A 20531-nucleotide genomic window follows, 5' to 3' on the forward strand; every position below is an offset into this window, starting at 1 on the left:
AAATAGAACAATGTATGATAGTGCCAGTCATAGTGTACTCCAGCTTTCCAGTGACCCATAAATGTGTTTCAGTGTTTTTAGTTCCCTGATATTTTAGTTCCTGATTTAATAAAGCTCTCCAAGGCTGGAGAAGATATACTTTTATCAGTGAACTTTGGTGAATGGATCTTGTCCAGCATTGAAAACATTTGCTAACTAATAGCAATACACTTTTAAGAAATTGATTCCAGGTTTGCTGGATCACCCAGGTTCACTGATGAAAGTGTATCTTCTAGCTTTAATAAATCGAATCTTGTGTGTTCCAAATTTTGTATGGACCCCATAATGTGTTCTAACCATTTACTGTTTTACTACTGACAGAATATGGAACCACACTGCTATTAGAGATTGAGAAACCATACTGCAAATTCTAATGGCATGTGTCAGATATTTCCAATGTAAAGCAATTTCCAATGATGTCCAGATATTCACAACAGGCAGATATTACAGGCAGTAAGTAGTAGGCAGATAAGTGACAGGTAGATAGGTAGGCAGGTAGTGTGCAGATAAATAACAGACAGTACAAGCAGGCAAATGGCAGTAACATAAATGATAGGCTGTAAGTGGCAGGCAGATAACACCCATCATTTGTTTAAGCGCTCAGATAGGCACCCAGTGGGGAAGACACATTGCCACTTCCTGTTTCTGGTCATGTGCTGAAAATGTTACATGACACAGATCTGCAAGGGAAGTCTACAATAGGCTTTCTTAGTGTGCTCTGTGGTTCTATGCTAGTTTGTAAGGGTTGTATAGAGTAGAGGGTGATCCGAGATCCAAATATTAAGGATCCAGATGAAGAGGTACTGTTCTAAAGTATGAATGTTAACAGGGGACTTATTTTTTAGACCAACACTCTATGGGATTATTCTATTGAGTGATAGTAATTATACCAATTTTGAAAAAACATCACATAAGTGTTATCCCACTACTCAAATCATAATAAAATAGAGACAAAACAGACCCCCCTCATACATGGGAGTAGTTTATAGAAAAGCAGATTCTATAAATTTAAAAAAAAAGCTTTATTTTGTACACAACATTAAAAACACAATCTCAGTTTGGTTTCTTAACATTTTTTTCCCCCAATAGTATTATATGCTATACATCCAGAGTAAATCCACAGTATATGTCAACTCCATTTATCCTTTGACTCAAATCAAAACAATAAATACCATTAAAAATCTTCATCCACGAATTTCATATTTGATGTATAACATATTGTATGATGTATCAAAAACCCCCATGATCAATGATATTTCAAGGTAAAGTATGCATTTCCCATATCAGAGTATTATAATCAAACAGTCTTCCAAAATAAAGTCAGTGTGGGCAAAAACTCCCAATCCAAACCATATGTGACCAGATTGTCTATGAAAATACAGGGCAGAACATTAGGGGTTAACTTCCCCTTGATCCCATATGGTGCTACCCATGATTTAAAAGGAAGAAAGGGGAAAAGTGCTGTTTACAGATGCACAAAAGGTGAAATAGACTGTTAAAGGTGCAAATTGAACTATTTTTGTTTTCCCATGAAGAGTTTCTAGAAAGTGTAATAAACAGAGAAAATCATATTAAATAAATATCTGGTGAGACTATCCTTTGCTTTACACAGCATTACTTTTAAACAGAGTTCTAGATTCTATTTAAGGCTTTAAGGAGTGGATCAGGTGAGATAAGAGAAAGAGAACAAGGGAAGATAAGTGCAGGTGGAAATACAAGAAAGGGATTGGTGGGTAAAAAATAGGGTGGGGGTAAGAAAATACAATTCATTTTAATTTTAATTTAAATTACATTGATAATTCACATCCTAATGGATTTTGATACCTAGAGTCATCTAACCAGAACTTCTTTCTAATAAATGTGACAAACTTACATCCTCCGTTAATTGTATTTCCATTGTATTATATAATCTGTACCTTCATGGGGTCTACTGTAAGTAGTATGTTCATCTGTAATAGTTTTATTTGTTCTAATATTAGAATATATATTTTCAAGCTGATCACATAAATATCTTGTCATTTTTTTCCACATATCATGTGCACAAATGTAAAGGTTGTGCATAGACCCTTTGATCCACACAGGATCCTCTTAATGCCAAATTCATTTAACTTCCATACCAATTTTGAGTAAAACTTAATTAAATAGAATTTAAATTCAAGGGCATTTTGGATAAATACAAGAACTATGTGTTTCGTTTAAACTTGGTATTCTTTTAGTATAATTATTTCACATTTTTGCAGTAACCTACTGTAAAACTGTTAGGAGCTACCTGTTATAAAGACAAATCACTGCTTCTCTTTCTGCTTGTGCAGGTTGGCTGCCACTTGCACCATTCTCTTCTTGTCTTTTGCAGGCAGGTGGCTCTCTGCAAAAGTTATGTACATCACAGTGAAAACTCCACTTGAACTTTTGTGGGAACGTTATTACACATACTCAACAATTTAATTACAGGTTTTTGGCAGATTTAAAGCTGAAATAATGAAAATTGTATTATATTTTTAGATGTGGTAAAGTCTGTATAAAGTTTCTATTTATCGAACATTATTTGCAGGTATGAACGTTTGGAAGAGCAGCTTAATGATCTAACAGAACTACATCAGAATGAGATGACTTTGCTTAAACAAGAACTAGCCAGCATGGAGGAAAAAGTTGCTTATCAGTCGTATGAACGTGCCAGAGATATTCAGGTAAGAAAAAAAGTCTAAGGAATCAAAGAGATGTCATAATACTTTGATAATGTTTTGTACCTATTTTACTTCTTTATACATTTTTTTTTATAATACTACTTTTCAAGATGCTTTTCTTTTTTTCTTTCCAGTGTTTGTGTCTTTCCAGAAGACACAGTCTTTTAAAGTAGGGGTATAGCTGCTGCTACTTGTGCGTTGGCAAGGAGGAAAAGCAAAATGTACAGAAGGCCCTTTTTGGTGACCATAACATAGCATGTACTGAACAAGCTCAGCTTAGTTTAGTGTCCTGAGGACTCTGCTGGATCAATATTTTAAAGCTGAAGAAGTCCAAATTATCGATCTATAGCTTACATCCTATGGTTGTCTACACATCTCCCAATAGCCAGAACACAAAATAAACAGCCTTTTAGTGGTTCACTTGGATCAGATGGTGTCCCATCACAATCGAAGGGTTCCAAAATTCATAGCCAGAGCAGGAGACCTATTATCAGACTTACTAGATCCAGGGCTGGGTTTTGGCTTAGGGTGTTTTGGCCAACTGAGGAAGGCAACCGATCACCCTGATCACTGTGCTCCCACTCCCACTGATAAATATAGGTTTATTGGGCCTGATTTATTAAAGCTCTCTAAGGCTGGAGAGGATATGCTTTCATCAATGAACTTGGGCCATCCAGTAAACCTGGAATGGATCTGGTCCCGGGTTCAAAACATTTGCTAGCAAATTACTTTGAAGAAATCCATTCCAGGTTTGCTGGATCACTCAGCTTCACTGATAAAAGTGTATCCACTTCAGCTTTGGAGAGTTTTCTTAAACCAAGCCCATAGACTCAAACATTTATAAACTCGTGGCACTTGTTACGAGACACAGTCTGAAGTCTTCTGGCTTCTGTGTAAGAATTAGCTGGCTTTCTGTATTCTCTGTTGTCTGGTGGGCTGCTGGGTCTTAGCTCTGCTGAAAGGTATTATTTAATTAGATATTATATATTGTATTAGTATAAGTGACTGTGCAACAATCTATATGCTATCCTAAATTCAACAATCCAATTTCTTTTATTTTGGCTTGTTTTTTTAAAACAAATTCTATATTACAATGGTAAAATGTTATTTATTATGCTTTTGGGTTTTGAAATGTATTTGATGTGTTATCAGATTGTATCAGCTTCTTTCAGAACCCACCCAAGGCACACCATTTTATTTATATAGTGTGCTGCAAACATTTTTAAGCTGATATCTAACGAAGGAAAAGAGATTTCAAAGTGTAAAAATGCTGGATTTCAACATAATAGTTATAATGATTTCAGCTGATTTAACACCAGAACATACTCCTGTGTATAAAGGATCGCACATTAAATTGAGGATTGGTGATGGGTTGGGTAACAAGAATTGAACCTGTGAAAAAAGTACATAGCTTTCTGTCCCACCTACATCTAAAATAAAAACCACTGGGTAGGAACATCGGGGGTGTATATTAACAAGGAAAATGTCTTCCATTGTTGTCAAGAGGAATTTAAGTCCAGCATTTTCACCAGATAATTGTTTTCTAGAGAGCAATGCAGTGTACAAAGTATCTTTGTATGCTTTTATTCAACATTTCACAATGAAATGCTTAAATAGTGAAAAGAAAAACCAACCTCTGAAGACTTCAGAGTAACAAAACATGTCAGGTGGAGTCCTTGCATGCATACCTTGCTATGGAAGGTGTAAATTGTGCATGATTTTATTTCACAAATTTTTTTTAGGTATAAAAAAAATGCTCGGGCTTGCACAGAAGAAGCACCCAAGAGCCTCCCGGGATGTGTGACATAGGTATCCTGAGAGGCTTTGCGATCCCATTCATTCAGATTTAGGGGCCGGTGCTGCACTCGAAAAAAGGCTTATTTCTGCTGACATTATAGGATTGGAGTGGAAGAATATACTGATCTGAGACATGTAGGAAGCCAGTGGGCATTCAGGAATCTCTGTCAATAGCTTCTCCTCAAAACTGATACATTTTAAATGAGCAAACTAATTACACCATTCATTGTATAATTTTTTTTTTCTGTTGCCATTTTTTAAAGTTATCCTTTTATTTTTATCACTCTTTTTTTAGGAAGCTGTGGAGTCTTGTCTCACACGCATAACTAAATTGGAGTTGCAGCAACAACAACAACAGGTTGTGCAGTTAGAAGGGGTTGAAAATGCCAATGCTCGTGCTCTACTAGGCAAGTTCATCAATGTACTTCTAGCCCTCATGGCTGTCCTGCTAGTGTTTGTATCCACAGCTGCAAGTTTTATCACACCATTGGTGAAAACACGTTTACGCCTTTTGTCATCTCTTCTCTTCCTCCTCTCCCTGCTTACACTCTGGAGGCACTGGGACTCCATTACTTACTGTCTAGAACATGTTCTCCTGCCTAGCTGATCTCTCATGCTTTGGTAACCTGTATCAATGTTCCCTTTCACTACTTCTGAAAGGAAAAAAAAGAAAAGGAAAAATCACCTTTTTGGAATATGCTGGCCAATTATTTCTATACTTGTATACCTGAATGAACCTGTATATTCACATGTTAACATACCTATGTAAAGCTTCTTTTCTTATATGGGCAGCTATTTGGCACAACCTGCACAAAAAAGCATAGCCACATGGAATGTGAAGTCTATTCATTCAGGTTGCTCTGTTATACATCTTTGAATAACAATGAAAGTATATAAAATAACATTTTGTTTACAAAATATGTAAAACAGATCAAATGCTTGTATGAGATGACTGTGGAATGTAGCATACTTGGTAAGTCTCTGCATTATTTGATAGTAAAATTTGCAAAGCTTTGATTGAATGAAGTCGTAATCAGCAAAGCAATCAAAGCCGAATTATTTAAATTTTGAGTTTATGACAGATAATAATAGGATGTGCAATTATGTAGATTGTGAGTTTCTTCAATACGTCTGACGAAGCTCACCTTTTATTTTAAATCTGTATGAGGACATGTCTGTATGGAAATGTATTGACTCCTAAAGCTAAGGACTATTTATGGACTTATAGGTACAGTAGTGAAAGCAAAACAGTGGACACAGCATCTCTGGTTAATGATGTGTCTTACCACCATCAAGTATAATTTTTTCCTAACCTGCCTTCTTTAATGACTTTGCAAGAAAGTGGCCACTGTATGAATGCTGTTTAGCCAGCATTACACACATCCAAAAATGTAAAAATGTATGTATAGGTAAAGCAAATTTGGTTCGATTTTTTTTTTATTTACTTAAATGAAAATGCAATAACTATAACAGACTTTCAGTTTATAAAGTGCTTTACTGCACTATCATACTGGAAGTACATCAGTGGTTCTTTTTTATATCCAGCAGATTGGCCTGGCATTATAACAAACAGTATTCAAAATGCATTTTAAAATTGCATTGTATTTATTTTATCTGTTTATCTTGACACAGGCTTTTCTGTTGAAAACATGGGTAGTGCATATTTATTCATTTATTTATTTATTATTTATTTATTTTGTAATTTAAATAGGATTCCAGATTAATTTGCATCTGTGGCCTATTCACATGCATCATTGTGGTGTAATGTTTGTGAGAGCCAAATACTCACAAAGCAATTCAGCACCACCTGTATGAAACAAATGTATTTCACTGTGTTTTAGATTATTTTTTTACATTTGAAGAAGTATGTATACATAGTTAGAGGATGGGAGGTCTTCCTTTTAATCTTATGTGTACATATCACAAGTCTGACTTTATTAAGGGAAAGGCTTTTTATCATTGTTTTTCCTTAATGTTGGGAGGGCAGTTTACCAGCGCCTACCTTGTCTCTCACTTGTTTTATGTAACAGAAAGTGTCCAAGGCAAGGTCTGTGCATTATAATCTTTTGCTTCTACAATAAATAAATAAATAAAAAAATAAAATTTACACATTTGAAAATATCAATAAAAATGGAGATATGTTATTTGGTATGATGTGCCTGGATGAGAGTTTTCTGATCAAATATTAGGAGATATTTTCTAGAAATTGTAACACCATATATAAAATAATTACTGAAAATAGGTTTGTTTATTCAGGTTGAAAGATACCTTGATATAATGACCCATAATAATTTCAGATCAGACAGGCTAAGGTTGATCTCACACAGTGACTTTATTTTGTAAAGATCACTTCCAGCTATTTAATCTTTCAGCATCAATGACTTATTTATAGATAAATCTGTATAGGTGAACTACGAGCGATTGTTGGTAGCAATTCTATTGTCATCATGAAACACTGCTAAAATATTATTTCTGAGTAACCAAGGCACAGGTGGCTAAAAAATTGTTATACTGAAAATGATTCCCTGTGTACTGTTGCTCTTAGTAGAAAAAATAAAATCTTTGTTTTGTGCAGTCTCCATGTTATGTAGACAACAAAAATAATCTGTCACGGGTTTTAACCCTTCCGTACTCTATGCATGACATTCTGGTTTCCATAGTGGGTTGTTTGTTTTACTAATTGTTGGCCAAGTTTCTAATTTGCAGAGTCTAAGGAATGCCCAAACTACTTACTCAGCCCTTCAAAAAGATTGAATTTCAATGCATGGCACTCCTGTTTGTAACAACTACCTAGTGATGTCCCTAAAATGCTAAAATGCACCTTCTACTAAATGCTGGTAGCATGTCTACTAACTGGTTTGTGCCAAGAAAAACAACAGGCTTTGTGCATTACAGTAGGACTAAACATGTTTAGATTTATATAAAGTGAACTGAAGTAAAGGGAACTGTGGATATTTGTCCTTGTAAACTGTACTATACAGCCACAAGAAAAAGAAAGTACAGCACTTCTATTATGATTTTGTGTTTTAGGACATAAAAAAAAATCATCTGTTCCTTAATCAGGTCAGGTAAGATGAACAACAGCACATAATACATTGTGTAGTTATTTAACATAAACTATATCAATATACAGAAGCAGTGTGTGAAAAAAGGACATTAGGTTGCATCCAAAGGCAAGACTGAAGTGGAGATGTTTGACCAAACACATCATCACAAACACCTCATTCCAACTGTCAAGTACAGAGGTGGAGGTGTAATGAATGGGCTTGAGTTTCAGACACAGGACCTGGGCACCTTGTAGTTATTAGGTCCACCATGAATTTGAATGGGTACCAAAGTATTCTATTGTCAAATATGAGACCATCAGCTAAAGCTTGGTATGCAGCTCTGCTTGTAAATAAGATGCGAGAAACTGATAAAGCTATACAAAAACTATTTATTTTAATTATTGCTGCTGAAGGTGGTTTGTATCTTATCCATTTTGAGTCAGTTTTTTAATAGGTTTGGATGCTCTTTTCTCTTTTTATTATTTTATTCTTTTTTACTGCATATTTACCTTTTTTTAGAAGCAAACTTTCATTTTTTCTTTTTTGGATTGATGTAATTTTAAATTTATGTTTTGAATAAAGTCTTTTAAACAACCATTTTATCAACACCCTTGGTGAATATCATGTGAGAAATTTACATTTATGGAAGCCATTTTCTTGAATTAGGTGTGACATATATATATACACAATTAAGAAAAAAATGTTGCACTCCCCTACTTTTAAGAGAATTGGTGTAATTGTATTCTAAGGATTGTAGCATTCTATTCTGTAGGATTGTACACCAACATGGATTAGAACCAGTGTATGACCATTCTGACAAACAAACTTTTCATATACAATTCTCATGATTATATAAGCCTTGTGTAAAGGCTTCTTTCATAAAGATTCAAATCAATCCCCCTTATTTTTGGGGTATTAGGATTTACCATCTGTTTCTATGTAGTGGTTGGTAGGGTGCCACCCCCTTTGACCACAACAGGTACCAAGTACTGGTATTTTCTACCTGTGGGCCACACCAATTAAATACTTTTTTTTTATTTACATTGAATGGAGACATTGTCAGGTATTTATTGTTGTGTCCAATATGGGAGTAAATTCAAAATTTTGGGTTTATACTTAAAAAGCAATGGGATAGACAACTCTGGTTCAAGAGGTTAGCACTCTGGCCTTTGCAGTGCTAGGTTCCACGTTTGAATTTCGGTCAGGGCACTATCTTCATGGAGATTGTGGGTTTCCTTCGGGTACTTCCACATTCCAAAAAAACATGCGGTTAGGTTAATTGGATTCTCCCCTAAAAAATTGACCTTACAGTGTATTAAAGACATATGACTATGGTAGGGACATTAGATTGTGAGCACCTTTGACGCACAGTTAGTGACATGACTGTGGACTTTGTACCGCGTATAAATACATATAAATACAGTATATAAATACTGTGTAATAGAAATACTTTAACTGTTTTACAATTTTTTCCCATGACAACTGTCTAAGAGGAAGTTTCTCTCACACTAAAAAGATAAAATCTCACAATATGTTAAGTCTACAGGATAGGTAATAAAGGGAAATTTGTCTAATGAGACACAAATGGCAAAAAACAAAACTGGCAGTGATTTTTAACTTTTTATCCTTATCATTCAAAATGAACAAAAAACGTTTGATACTTACATTTTAAAGTTTTAAAAATTTAACATTTAAAAAAGTATATTTTAAGGATAAACTTCGTTTTTGCTTTGAGAACTTAAAAAAACAAAAAACAAATTTGTAATAATTGAGGCTCACAGATGACCATCAATAAATCTTAAGCCTGCATCACATGGGGCTTCACTGAGATGAAGCTGAGACTGCTGTTACTAGAAACCATCACCGGTATTGGGTATAAGTAAATATTACTTTTCGTTCATTTTGTGTGTTGTTTTTTTAGTTATTGCCACAAATTACATTATCAGGAGGTCTGAAATTAAATAAATGGTTAATAAGAATTAACCATCTGACATTTTAGCAACATATTAACATTATTTAGACTTTATTAAAGTGTCAACAATGTAAATATAAGACAATGGGGCAAAAACGTGTGATGGTATTTGTTTATAATGTGTTACATCAGATTCCTTACATACTGTAACTCATTACAGTGAAGTCTGTCAAACTTTGAGTTTAAGGGTTAAATCCCCCCCATAAGATTAATGTTTCGTGTCTGTATCCTACTGGGGAATTTCTCATTAACTTCCTGTTTTGGAGATGCAAAAGGTAAGAAGAACTCACCCCAAAGTGAGGGGAATTCCTTTCAGACAGCTGCCACCACAACACGTGTAAATTTGAAGGTATACCCTCACCTCTTGTTCTCATGTGAACTGTAAAATTTAGGATTTACCAAATTTATTTTAGTAACCACGGTTACAGGATTAATAGAGGGGTTAATATCCCAAGCTGAGATACTGATGTGAAGACGTAGGATTTAACCCCTCACTTATTATTTTTACCTAGCCCTGACTACAGACATACAGAATATCATTTGTACTAACCTTTTTAAACTGGTGTTTTTCTCCCACAAAAAAAATAATTCAGCCTATTCTAGGCATTTTTTAACACTAGAGAACCCTTGAAATTTCTTTTCAAATCTTGGGGGACCCCTGCTAGATTTACTGTATTCACAGCTCAATATTTTGGTGTGGTCATCAGTAGAAAGAATGCCTCTTCCATTGCTCTCCACTGGGAAAAATGCCTCCCTTACAGATAGGCAAAAGATCATCGGTGTCAGTGGTAAGTGACCTGACAGGTCCAAATAGCTCATTACTTAAGGAACTCCTAGCAACCTCTGGAGGAACCCTGTTTGAGAATCACGGATTATAATTGACTGAGACTGAAGCTGTTTCCCAGGTAACTAAAACAACATCATCTTGCATAATTTTGTTTTGTAGGGTTAAATTTTGTAAGTTGCAATTATTATGGGAATGTTATTTATCGTTGTTCTAGAATCTTTTTCTGTAATAATGTCAGAACTATGTTAGGGTCTTAATAGACATAAGGTGGCTCATTAAAGAACTACAGTACTTTATTTAACTCTCTACCCCTTTTTGAGTTTGACAAGCCTTTTCTTTGGAGATCAGAATCTCCAAATTAATTCGGATTTTCAGTTTGAATTTTAGCAAGTTCTCTTGACAATGCCCACAGGCATTAAGTTTTTGCCCTGTGATTGGCCTAGATTTTTGTTAACAAGCAGTTGACCAGATGTACCTAGTTAGTTTACATATACAGTATAATACAAAATAATGATTATGAATTGTCCCTAAAATAAAAAAGTTTTGGTAAACTTGGAACCACAGTTCTACAAAAAAAAAAAAAAAAAATTTGTGATAGAGCAGGTTCAAAATTGCAGAGGGCACAAGTGATGTTACCTGCCTGATTGCTATTTTCTTTTTAAAAAAATGTTGAACTGTGCAAGCTCAGCTTAGCACATGATGCTAAAGAGTTTAGTTTTAGACTTTTTAGCTTTAATGTTTAGTTTTTTAGCTTTAATGTTACCATATTATACCCAAAGTGGTGTTAAGAAGGCTCATAGAATATAAATGTCTGGAGCGTGTTAAGGATGAGGAGATTTTACTAATAAACACCATATAGAAAACCTTTAAACATTAAATTATTGTGGGGGTTATGTCTAACACAGATTTGGGTGTATGAAAACAGGGCTTAATCTGTTCTTTATTTCTGTACTGAATAAATCATACCATTCCTTATTCTGTACACGTGTGACATGAGTTGAGTCTTGCATTTTGTTGCTGACTAGTCTACATTCTTGGAGTCTGCATTCACGTCATTTTAAGGTAAGTAAGAAGGCTCGCCCCATGTCATAGTTGTTTGAGTACAAAGCAGTACTGAAGGGAGTTGGAACCCTGCCTCACACACCCCATATACTGAAATCAGATCAGATAAAAAAAAAAAAACTTTCACCTAACTTTTATTCTAAAGTTACAGTCCTCATATATTAGTAATATATACATTTTAAATTTATTATTTGAAAAAGTGATCATTTACGCAGTCAATCTATGTAGAGGGAGGCTCCTAATGGTTTAAACACCAGAAGGCTGCAGAGTGTCTGCAATGTCTGCTGCCGCTGCCTTCTTATAAGAAAACTACATATCCCATGATTCCTTGCATCATGTATTAAGAATATGAGTGTTTATACTTTTAGTCTCTATTCTCTACAGCACAATGGGGTGGCTATAAATGAGGACCCTGCATGAAGTGTAGACATGAGCCTTAAAGCAAACCTAAACCAAGATTTTTTTTTTCTTTTCTTTTCTTTTTTTTTTAGTTCTGCTTTAAGGATATGCAGTTCTCTACAAAGGTTATTAAGTCTTTATAGGGGGTAATTAGACAATGTGTTTTTACAAGAAGAAGGAATGTGTCAATACCATTTTTCAACTTTAGTGAAAACTATTATATACTTATATCTATTGTATTTTGGGGAAAAAAATCTATGCAATGTAAAATAAAATCAATGAAAACCAAGTCGAGTATAGGCATAAAGTTAAACTTCAGGAACACCAGTAAATACAAAGTTTAAATACCTGTAAGACTACAATTTTACTGTTTTACCAAAGAATTTATATTTATGTCCATATATATATGTCCTCATTATAACTCATTATAACATTACACTGACCTGCACCCCAATGCAGCCACCCATACAGATAGCCAAAAAGATCATTGGAATCTGGTAAACTGATCTGAGAGGTATAAATTGCTCACTGCTTAACCCCCCTGGCGGTATTCCCGGGTGTGGCTCAGGGTAAAAAAAAATGCAAAAAGCGGTAACCCCGAGCCACACTCGGGGTAGCTAAAAACTTAAAAAATACACACTTACCTTGTCCCATCGGTGTCCCCTGTCATCCTGCTCTATGGATCTCCTTCTCAGGCCGCATCTTCTTCCTATTGTGCATTATAATGTGCACATTGATGCATATTTTACCATATGACATGACTTTTAATGTGTTTCCATTGATTTCATTGGAAAGTGAAATTGGCAAAAATAGACATATGGGAGTGCTTAACAAATACATGTAAAAAATTTCTAGCTAGTGTGACGTTGGTGTGTCAAATGTTATAAAGGACATTCAATGAACACCTTACATTTCTGCAGGTGCAAGTATAAGCAACATTTAAACCAAGAATGCTCTGGAACATTTAAACACTATATAAATCACAGGAGGTACAGCCCCAGGTTGTCATGCTTCTTCTAGACAGATCCAATCATGTTCTCTCATGGAGTTCATGTTTCTTGACTTTTAGCACAACCACATTCTGCTTAGGAAATGTTGCAGTTTTGTCTATGGCCGGTGCACGTCAAGTTCTGTCACGATCCACCAATGTAAGAGTCGCTTCTGCTTCCTAGCATTGGGGACTGTTCACTCAAAAGATCGGCAAAACTGGAATAATTTGACCTTATGAGCTCTATTTATAAAACAGGGAGTCAGACATTCCCTCCAATATTACTTGTGGGAATCTTCCAGGGAATGTTTGAGGGAATGTCAGGTTCTCTGTTTTTTAAATAGAGCTGTGTATGTTTTGGTTATTTCAAAGCCATTATTTATAATTTTTCGAGATTCTTTAGTCACTGGCAAGGTACCGATGGATTGGCGAAAGGCCAGTGTGGTCCCTATCTTCAAAAAGGGAGTAAAGTCATTACCAGGTAACTACAGACCAGGTAGTTTAACGTCCATAGTTGAAAAGGTCCTAGAGAGTTTGATAAAGAAACACATAGAGAAGTTTCTGCTAGAAAATATTATTATAGGTGATAGTCAGCATGGCTATAAGAAGGACCGAAGTTGGCAAACAAATTTACGCTCTTTTTATGAGAAAGTAAGTAAACCAGTAGATAGTGGAATAGCAGTTGATATAGTGTACTTGGACTTTGCTAAAGCATTTGACACAGTACCCCACAGATGGTCAATATGCAAGTTTTAGGTTTGGAAAAGTCAATCTGTAAATGGATAAAGAACTGGCTCAAGGACCGCATCCAACGAGTAGTGATTAATGATTCATACTCTAGATAGTTTATAAAGTTAATAGTGGTGTACCCCAGGGTTCAGTGTTGGGACCTTTACTGTTTAACATCTTTATAAATGATATAGAGTTTGGGATTAAAAGTACCATTTCTGTGTTTGCAGCTGTCACCAACCTATGTAATTGAATTAGGTACATACAAGATGTCTATAATCTACAAGCAGACCTGGATGTACTGTTTGATTGGGCAGCCAAGGGGTAAATGACATTTAATATGGATAAATGTAAAATTATGCACCTGGGAGCTAACAACATGCATGCTTCATACTGTCTAGGGGGAATACACTTGGGGGAGTCAGAAATGGAAAAGGATCTGGGGGTTCTGGTAGATCATAGGCTTAATAACAGCATGCAAAGCCAAGCTGCAAAATTTAAAGCAAGTAAAGTACTTACTTGTATTAAAAGAGGAATAGACTGCAGAGATGGAGACATACCCCTGTACAAAGCATTGGTCAAATCACATCTGGAATATGCAGTCCGGTTTTGGGCACCAGTTCACAAAAAGGACATTGTGGAATTGGAGAGAATGCAGAGAAGGGCAACTAAACAAATAAAAGGAATGAAGGAGCTCAACTATGAGGAGAGATTAGCTGAACTAAATCTATTTTCCCTTGAGAAAGACGTTTAAGGGGGGATATGATCACCCTGTATAAATATATAAATAGTCCATATAGAGAACTCTCTTCCCAATTATTCACTTTGAGATCCTTAAAAAGAACAAGAGGGCACTCTTTGTGTCTGGAGGAAAAGAAGTTTAAGCTCCAGATAACAAAGGGATTTCTCACTGTAAGGTCCGTGAAAATGTGGAATGTGGAATGTTTCAGCAACTACTATAGATTTCTTTGGGAAAAAGCTAGATGCTTTTCTAGAAGAACAGAATATAACTGGGTATTAAGGCTTTAAAGTAAAAAAAAAAACAGTGACTTGATCCAGGGAACTTCCGATTGCCTTATGGAATCAGGAAGGAATTTTTTACCCCCGTTGAAGCAAATTGTACCAGGGTTTTTTTTTTTTGCCTTCCTCTGGACCACTATGTCTATAGAATTTTAAATCTGGGATTTGTTTATTTCCCTAGTGGTTGAACTTGATGGACTTATCTTGTGTCTATGCACACACTTGTTCATTTGCTTATTATGTCGCTGATTTAATGGCAACATAAACCCAGGCTACGTACACACAATAAACTTTTGCCATTGTAGAGGATCTTTCACGATCCTTTCCAATGAAAAAAATATGGATCAGCCGGGATGGATCCATAAACAATGTCGGAAGGCCGCTGTACACACATCAGATTCTCATTCGATACTAGCCTTGATGTGACATCGGACGGGAATCAACTGACACCTGTCCGTAGCCTTACCAATTTGTACAACTCACGTACTGATAAACAATTGGTTATATCTTTTCTTAATAATGATAACCTGTAAATATATAGTTCCAGCATATTGTGCAGCACATTACAGGGTCTTATTTTAATATTTTGCTAATTTTTAGAAATTGCATTTTGCAAGCCTAGTGTACATTGGATTATATGGCCACTACATGGTATCAGTTGGAGACAGACAGTGCCTTATCAGAAGTATGTGAATAAAAAGTCTGTTATTGGCAGGTGTCTTGTCAGTCACTGGTGTTGGTAGTATGTATTGTCAGTCCTCACTATTGACCGTTTGTCAATTATTTGTCACAACTATTGGGTAGTGCAGGAGTGGGCAAACTTTTTGGCTCAGGGGCCACAATGAGTATTAAAATTTGACAGAAGGGCCAGACTAGTAGTAGATGGATGGAAATTGTTTGTAAGATGTGAAAAAGTGGGCCAGATTAAAAAGCCCAACAGGCCATAGTTTGCCCATGCCTGGTGTATTGTGCAGAGGCCACATAGCAGGCAAGCCCTACCCTACTGCACCCAACACTGTATAATATGTCTCTAGCCGGATGGCAAATGGAAATCAAAACCCAAAATGCACATAAAAAGATTTCCTCAATGGTTCTTGTACTACCATTTTTGGAAAATGGTGGGGTAATTTGTAGCGGCTGGAGTATAAATTGTGACATGCAAAAGAAAGGTGGTGGTAGCTTACTTACACCAAAGTGCACAACAAATAATAGCAGAATAAGAAAAAAAGACACAATTACATTTTTTTGAATAACTTCATTAGTAGCTAAGGAACATATGTAAGGTCAGCTTTATATGGAAAGCACTTTAACTGGTAAGTTTAGGTATGCTTTTAAACTGTAAAATTAATCTTGCATATCCTATCCACCAGTAAATCATTTAATTACAAGCTATTACTAATAATACTGTCCCTCCCTTTGCATTTAGTGCTAGAAAAATCCAGTTTCTAGGGCACGACAGAAGCATTTGTAACATTTGCCGCTCCTGTCAATCACCGGACAAAGTACTGCCCCATTCTAAGTGCCTAAACATGTCACACTCAGGAAGCACTGTTGACAATATACCTCATCATTGACACTTGGGCCACCACACCTGCCTAAAAGAATGAAGCGTTAGAACTGCACCTTAAAGCCAGCTTGAGCATTACAGTCTTATATCTACAGTGTGGCACTGCAAAACCTTTTATCAACCTCAAATTGAAAAAAGCACTATCCACAGCCACCTTGTGGTAGCACTGGTGTCCAAATATGCACATGAATTTCCATTCCATCCTTTTTCCTAATGTTCATGAGATCATCTTCTGTCCTTGAATGGTTATGATGTGAGCCATTCTAAGCTGCACAAGTAAAATATGACCGTATTAAAAATGTGTGAAAAATATGTAATTATAGTGGGGCAATGCTTTAGTTTACACTGCAAATATATTTTTATTTTCAGCAGGCAAGACTTATGAATTCACGTGTGTTCATGCGTTTTCAGAAGGCTGGAAGATAAAAATAAGAGAGGTGTGGTTCTGACTCACTCTATATACAATACAACTCCTCACCTGTCTTCAAAGAGCAGACACATGCATGTCACTGCTAGAAAAGCATGCAGCACATCCTCTTAATGAATATAAAGCTTTTTTAATTTGTGGCTTTTTTTCTGCCTGGTACTTACCGGTAGTTTTAAACCTTTGTCATCCTAAAGCATGTTGCAGCTGGTTACTGTAGCCCGTATATGTTTGATACAGGTTTGGACAGGTTCGACTCATAAAGTTGTAGTTTGTTTTTTTACCAGTAGCATGATTTTTCTTAACAAGTGTGATATACAGACCACCATTTCATTAAGGGGCATTTTTTTTCCACTGTAGGAGCATTTTTTTAAATAATTTGTTTTAGCAGGGATTGGATCCAATATATAAGGGTTCCTTTGGCATAAAAAAAGTGAATGCCTTGAACTGTAGTTCATCTATTTTTTCTGTGTTGATTATACCCCAGAAGTGCTTAGCTCTAAGTCTACCGAGGTTTAGAATAATATATTATAATTAAAGGTGAATTGTAGGTGAGATAGCAGGGCTGTATCTATACCCCTACTAGAGAACCTTTCAACATTTGCGTATACTGTTGTGTGGGGGTAAGGGATTGTCAATCCTCCTGTCAAATAAACCCCTTATGTTTTATGCACTCACACATGTATGTACAAAAACTCAAACAGAAAAAGAAAGCCAGCCACTTTCAAGAAACAAGACAGCCCTTACAAAGCCAGAGAGGAGCACCTGAAATCCCAGTTCTCTCTATCAAATAATCCAGAATAAGGGAATGTTAAAAGTCATACTGAGGGATTTACCTTGTGGTATGGTTACATTAGAGGCACGGTCATCATAGAAGCTGAAATAAATACTAACTTAAAATACTTCAACATCTAGGTGCATATAAAACTCGCTGTGGGCTCAAGGATGGTTAGCGATGTGGCAGGGACATATACATTGGACATACTTCTAGGGCAGAGAGAGTGCGGACTAGAGCAAACCAAGTGTCTGTATTTTCTAAAGTTAAATTATAACTTTTTTAATGATAAATGTTTCTTTAAAAGAGACTTTTGGGACCAATCAGTGTGAAGCACAAACTATTTTTGTAGTTTTGATTAGCACAGAAAATTCTGTTGCAAGTTTTCATTCAGAGCAGATCTAACAGTAAATTCAAAGAGATGGTAGTAAAATTTTGACAGAAGTTCTATCAATTTGCATTCAAGCCAGGTTTAGGTCAATGTGAACATCTTTAGTGACTTTTTAATAGTTTTGAATTTAAGGAGTAAAAGTTTAAACATCTGCTAGGTCTCCAGGGTGCCAGGACAGAAAGTGTCTTCTTGAATGTATCAAGGTAAAACACAGAGTAAAAAAAATAAATAAATATTAAGTAATTAAGTAAACTCACAATTTTTGTGCCCAATAGCATAATGATAAAGAACGTCTTTGTTTATTGGCTCCTACCAGAGCATCTGTTAGTGGCAGGTTGTTGCAAACAGACTGGACTGTGGCCCAATTCTTACACATTTCGTCATGTAACATCTTCAGAGGCACCATCACAAACTTCCAACCTCCAAGGGGAGAATGCACAGGGACATCATCACCCTTCCAATCTCTTTTACTACTGCATCAAGTAGTGACACAGGGGTCAGGGGAAGGAACCACGTGGCAGAGGAAAGACACCTGACTCTCCCTAGGGTTAAATTGCTAAACTGTCTATGGCTACAGCACTTACAGATAGGAAAGGCCTATAAGGAAATAAGAATATTTTTTGTTTGGCGAGTGACAATTTTTTTTTTTTTTCAATTTTAGGATTAGGTCATTGCTATTAAACATTTACTATTACATTGTGGTCATTCAGCTAGCCCCACCCACTCTTTACCATCATGCACCCTATTAGAGTATTTATACACTGGTTTCCTCTGGTGGAAGTAGAAAGCTGATAAAACATGGAAACTTTGCAAGATATACCGTGCGCTCCATAATGTTTGGGACACAGACAAATTTTTCTTTGAGTGCACAGTCAAGACTTATTTAAAGTTATATGCATCCATTTCAGTTTTAGATTGTAGAAATGACAACTTTTATTACATAACTCCCACATTTCATAGTACCACAAAATATTTGGGACAAAGTAATGGTAAGTATTTTAAAGCATTCACATTGACTGTTTGAAGTCTGCTATTCATAGACATCGCCAGGTATGGAGTATCTTCTCTGGAGATGCTCTGCCTCTACTGCAGCCACCTTCAACTTCTGCTTGTTCTGGGGGCTTGTCCCTTTTAGGTTTCTTCTTTAGCATATGGAAGACCTTACCCTCACTCTGAAACACTTGGCCTTGTCTCTCTAAAACCTTTTTCCAATTTAGCAAAACATTTTTTTTTTTGCAAACTGTAATCTGGTCATACTGTATTTGTGGATAACTAGTGGTTTGCAACATGCAGTGTAACCTCTGTAATTCTGTTCATAAAGTCTTCTGCAGTTAGTAGTTTCCGACAAAGACACACCTAGCTCCTGAAAACTGTCTCTGATCTGTTGGAAAGTCTTTTGTGAATTTTTCTTTACCATAGTGAGAACTCCTTCTGTTATCAGCAGTGGAGGGTTTCCTTGGCCTGCAAGTCTATTTATTATCACAGAACTCACCAGTGCATTTCCTAATGATATTCCAGACAGTTGATTTTGGTAATCCTAAGGTTTGACAAATGTCTCTAATGGTTTAATTGTTGTTTTTCAGTCTCATATTAGTTATTTGACTCATTAGCACAGCTTTTCTCCTCATGTTGAACAGTAGCAACTACACACTCTATACGGTACAATCAAGCATAAGTATCCTAAATCTGCTCTATTGAAGTGAAGTAGTAAAAACAAACATGCAAAGCCAATTTTCTCTAACATTAGGGTGTCCTGAAACCAGCTGGGAATATGTATAAAAAGTCTTGTAATGTCTACATGGTGAAACTGAAATGTGTGCAAATAACCTTAAAGTCTGGACTGTGCACTTTAATCATGTCTGAATTGTTTGATGGACCCCTCTGCTCCTCAGTTTAAATTTTTGAATAAAAAAAAAAAGTGTATGTCCCAAAAACTACGGAAGGTGGAGCAAATGTACAAGCCAATAAAATGATTTAAATAGTTTTGGAAAACTAAACTTATCTTGACTTCTGCACAAACTATAGCATACAATTGCGTGTAGGGTATTACACCAACACAAGTAACAATGAAACATCCAGGAAGAATGGTTTTAGCAATCCTACAACATTTTTACTTTTTAGAATGTCAGACACAAACACCATCTAAAGTTTTTGTTTTTTAATTTTTTGAAAATTTTGGACCATAATAATGAAAGTAGTCAAAAGTACAAAAAATTAATAACCAGGCACACTGATATAAATCAGTACTGCACAACCCAGTCTTCAAATGTTACAAACATGGCAGGCATTTAGGATTGATTTCATAAGGTGTAATTCACAAAGTCAGCCTCAAATTTTATTTGGCTGTTAATACAGGAAACATAGAATTTGTGCCAGACCTATTTAAAACAAAGCCAATACTTCAAGACAAAAGCCTACTTTGTCATTATAATAATCCTTGTTAGTAGAATGGTGATATGGATAGTCCATACCGTAAAAAGGTAGTTTTAGATATTGTTGAATCCCTTAAAGTGCACTATTACAAATAATTTCCTAGATGTTTGTACTCCTAATATATTGTTTTTCATTTTACAATTTTAGTATATACCAGAATCACTGGTGTAACCTTGTTGAAAGCTCCAAATTTCCTTTCTAAATTTTCTTTCTAAAATTCTCTCTTCCAGTTGTTTATGGTCAAGACTCCATTCTTTACTGGAAGCAAAGCAATGGGCAAAGCCCTATCTAGTGACTTTATAGCATACACTCAAGTGTGGTAAACAATCAGCACTCCTAACAGAAGATACCGTATTTTTCGCCGTATAAGGCGCTCCGGAATATAGGACACACCCAATTTTAAAGGAGGAAAATCTA

At 35.7% G+C, this 20531-nt stretch overlaps 1 protein-coding gene across 3 annotated transcripts in view; it reads left to right on the forward strand.

Moving 5' to 3' along the window:
- Positions 1 to 8164, forward strand: part of TMCC2 (transmembrane and coiled-coil domain family 2) — a 51151-nt gene extending 42987 nt beyond the window's left edge. For all 3 annotated transcript variants that reach the window (XM_072424948.1, XM_072424954.1, XM_072424952.1), the window contains 2 exons: positions 2591 to 2726; positions 4816 to 8164. In XM_072424948.1, the coding sequence (XP_072281049.1) occupies positions 2591 to 2726; positions 4816 to 5127 (448 nt within the window). In that variant the 3' untranslated portion in view covers positions 5128 to 8164. The remainder of the gene's footprint in view (positions 1 to 2590; positions 2727 to 4815) is intronic.
- The last annotated feature ends 12367 nt before the right edge of the window (positions 8165 to 20531 follow it).

This window comes from Pyxicephalus adspersus, chromosome 1, assembly GCF_032062135.1.
Source record: "Pyxicephalus adspersus chromosome 1, UCB_Pads_2.0, whole genome shotgun sequence".
Classification (NCBI taxonomy): domain Eukaryota; kingdom Metazoa; phylum Chordata; class Amphibia; order Anura; family Pyxicephalidae; genus Pyxicephalus; species Pyxicephalus adspersus.